This window comes from Austrofundulus limnaeus, unplaced genomic scaffold, assembly GCF_001266775.1.
Source record: "Austrofundulus limnaeus strain Quisiro unplaced genomic scaffold, Austrofundulus_limnaeus-1.0 Scaffold1805, whole genome shotgun sequence".
Taxonomy (NCBI): Eukaryota; Metazoa; Chordata; class Actinopteri; order Cyprinodontiformes; family Rivulidae; genus Austrofundulus; species Austrofundulus limnaeus.
In genome coordinates, this window is record NW_013954207.1 from 2,645 (window position 1) to 5,332 (window position 2,688).

General features: G+C 40.3%; 1 protein-coding gene across 1 annotated transcript in view; it reads right to left on the reverse strand.

Moving 5' to 3' along the window:
* acap2b (ArfGAP with coiled-coil, ankyrin repeat and PH domains 2b) overlaps window positions 1-2,688 on the reverse strand; it is a gene marked incomplete at its 5' end in the record, with an annotated part of 16,331 nt that overhangs the window by 2,480 nt on the left and 11,163 nt on the right. Inside the window, 3 exon segments of the mRNA XM_014033680.1 lie at window positions 1,240-1,314; window positions 1,614-1,709; window positions 1,800-1,844. Of these exon segments, the coding sequence (XP_013889134.1) occupies window positions 1,240-1,314; window positions 1,614-1,709; window positions 1,800-1,844 (216 nt within the window).

Here is a 2,688-nt window from a genome sequence, read left to right on the forward strand (position 1 = left end):
GTCCAGAAGACCTATACTATTTTTTTTCCTTTTGATTTTTTACCTGGATTACTGAGATGCATCAGGACAGCAGACTGACTGCTCGTAAAATATACGACAGGTCTGGACCACTCCTGAATTTTGTTCGTATCTGAAAAAAATCTTAGAATACGAAAACATTGGTGAATGCCACAAATTCTCCTAAATCACTCGAACGCACAACTTAAGAACAAATCTGTGCGTACGAACGGTTCTTGCATGAGGCCCAATGCTCCTAAGACTAGTTCTAAACAAATGAAGCTGTTGTGATGACTTACTGAAATGGGCGTGACAGAAGCGGTAGGAGGTTCTTAAAGAGACAGAGACCAGTTTGAAGGTGTTTAGAAATGGCTATGTTGTGAAGTCAAATTTATTTTTGATTTATACATATAAACAGCTTTTTCATAACAACTGAAGGTGACATAGTTACTTGTTTTYGGTACAGAACTGAACTGTGCCTGAGAAACACATGATACTGGTCCTTAAAATTAATTAGTTAGTATCTGGGAGTAACCAGTCGACATAAGTTCAGCAAACACAGAACATCTTTTTTACTAAACCAACATGTTCCTGTTTGTGAGATTATTCAAGATGATCAAACATCAAATAATTAGATTTTCCTTCCAACAATCTGGAAGTAGGTGAAGCCATCAAAGAAACCTGATCAGTTTCTGCAATCTAACTCATCATGCAGTTTAAGTCTGTCAGCATTATCCACACAGCCACATTTCTGAGAATACACAGAAGTTTAGAGTCAGCAGATTACAGATTAAAGGTGTGCTAATGGTTAACAACTACAGACAACAACAGTGGGATTAACAGCTCCTAAAACACTTAGTTCCAGCTGATTTGCAGATTAGTGCCTTAACTTTATTAGGGAGATTAATCCAACACCTCCCTGCTGCAGGGCTAATCCACATCCAGTCACAACAGATCTCTGGACCAAGTGGATCCAAACAGCAGGACTAAAAATCTGGCAACCATTTTAAAGGTCAAAACACTTTCAACTTGACAAATTTAGCAAGATAAATGCACAGAAACACCAGCAAATACTACCACATACAACCAGCCTGCACTGAGCCATACTTATCTGAAAACCATAATTAGTAATTATAACAAGCACAAAACCTGAGTTAACTGCAGCACTCTGTACACAAGTYTTGTTATAAAAGAGATTTGACTCAAAGTGTTCAGAAATGTCTCGGATCTACAGGAACTCACCCTCTGCTGAATAGTTGCATGTTTATGTTCCATTTCTCTCTTCTCCATGGCTGAATCGATCACCAGCTGATCCAGCTGAAAGTTAATAAATAYTGCAGCTTCAGAACCAGAACATGTCCAGTATATCAGAGCTGCTGAGCCAGGCTGAGCCACCAGTCACACGCTGGGTCAATGTTTGCTGATGAAGCATTGATTCTGCTCAATATCTGCTGCAACAAACTGACAGCTGAACTAAAACATGYGCAACAAAACAAAATGTGCAGTTTATTACCGCCGTCTCATCTCAGTTGTTAGCTCAAAGTTTACAGAACATTTCAGGACAAGTTCAAACCGGATATTTGGGCAGAGGCCTCAGCCCGGTGGGATCTGCTCACCTCAGCAGCCAATTTCTTCATGTAGGGGTCCAGTTCATTCAGCAGGTTGTAGCCCTGCTGGAACAGTGAGCGCTGTGCGTGCATGAAGGACAACATCTGCATGGAAACATTTTAAAAAAGCAGGAGCGGTCACATCAACTTGTATGTGTGGGAAAGATCCAGGTGAATAAACCTGAATTAACTTACAGCATCAAGGATCTCAAACTTCTTCTTTGCCTGGAGGACATTGACCTGAGAAGAAAAACAGACAGAAACTTCTTTCTAAGTAAAAAGGTCTGGATTTTATTTGGTACCAAAACCTCGTTGAGATGACTTCCTCTAGTTCAGTTCTGTTTCTAAAAGTCCAGCTGAGACCATAAAACCTGATGGTAGGTAACTCTAACTTCTGTTTTTCATGCTCCCAACAACAAACACTGTACTTCAAAACTGATACTAACATGTCTCTGACATCTCTCTAACATGTCTCTAACATGTCTCTGACATCTATCTAACATGTCTCTGACATCTCTCTAACATGTCTCTGACATCTATCTAACATGTCTCTGACATCTATCTAACATGTCTCTGACATGTCTCTGACATCTCTCTAACATGTCTCCAACATGTCTCTGACATCTATCTAACATGTCTCTGACATCTATCTAACATGTCTCTGACATCTCTCTAACTTGTCTCCAACATGTCTCTGACATCTCTCTAACATGTCTCTAACATGTCTCTGACATCTATCTAACATGTCTCTGACATCTCTCTAACATGTCTCTGACATCTATCTAACATGTCTCTGACATCTCTCTAACATGTCTCTGACATCTCTCTAGCATGTCTCCAACATGTCTCTGACATCTCTCTAACATGTCTGCAACATGTCTCTGACATCTCTCTAACATGTCTGCAACATGTCTCTGACATCTCTCTAACATGTCTCTAACATGTCTCTGACATCTCTCTAACATGTCTCTGACATGTCTCTGACATGTCTCCAACATGGCCCTGGCATATCTTAAACACATCTCCAACATGTCCCTGGCATGTCTTAAACATGTCTCCAACATGTCCCTGGCATGTCTTAAAC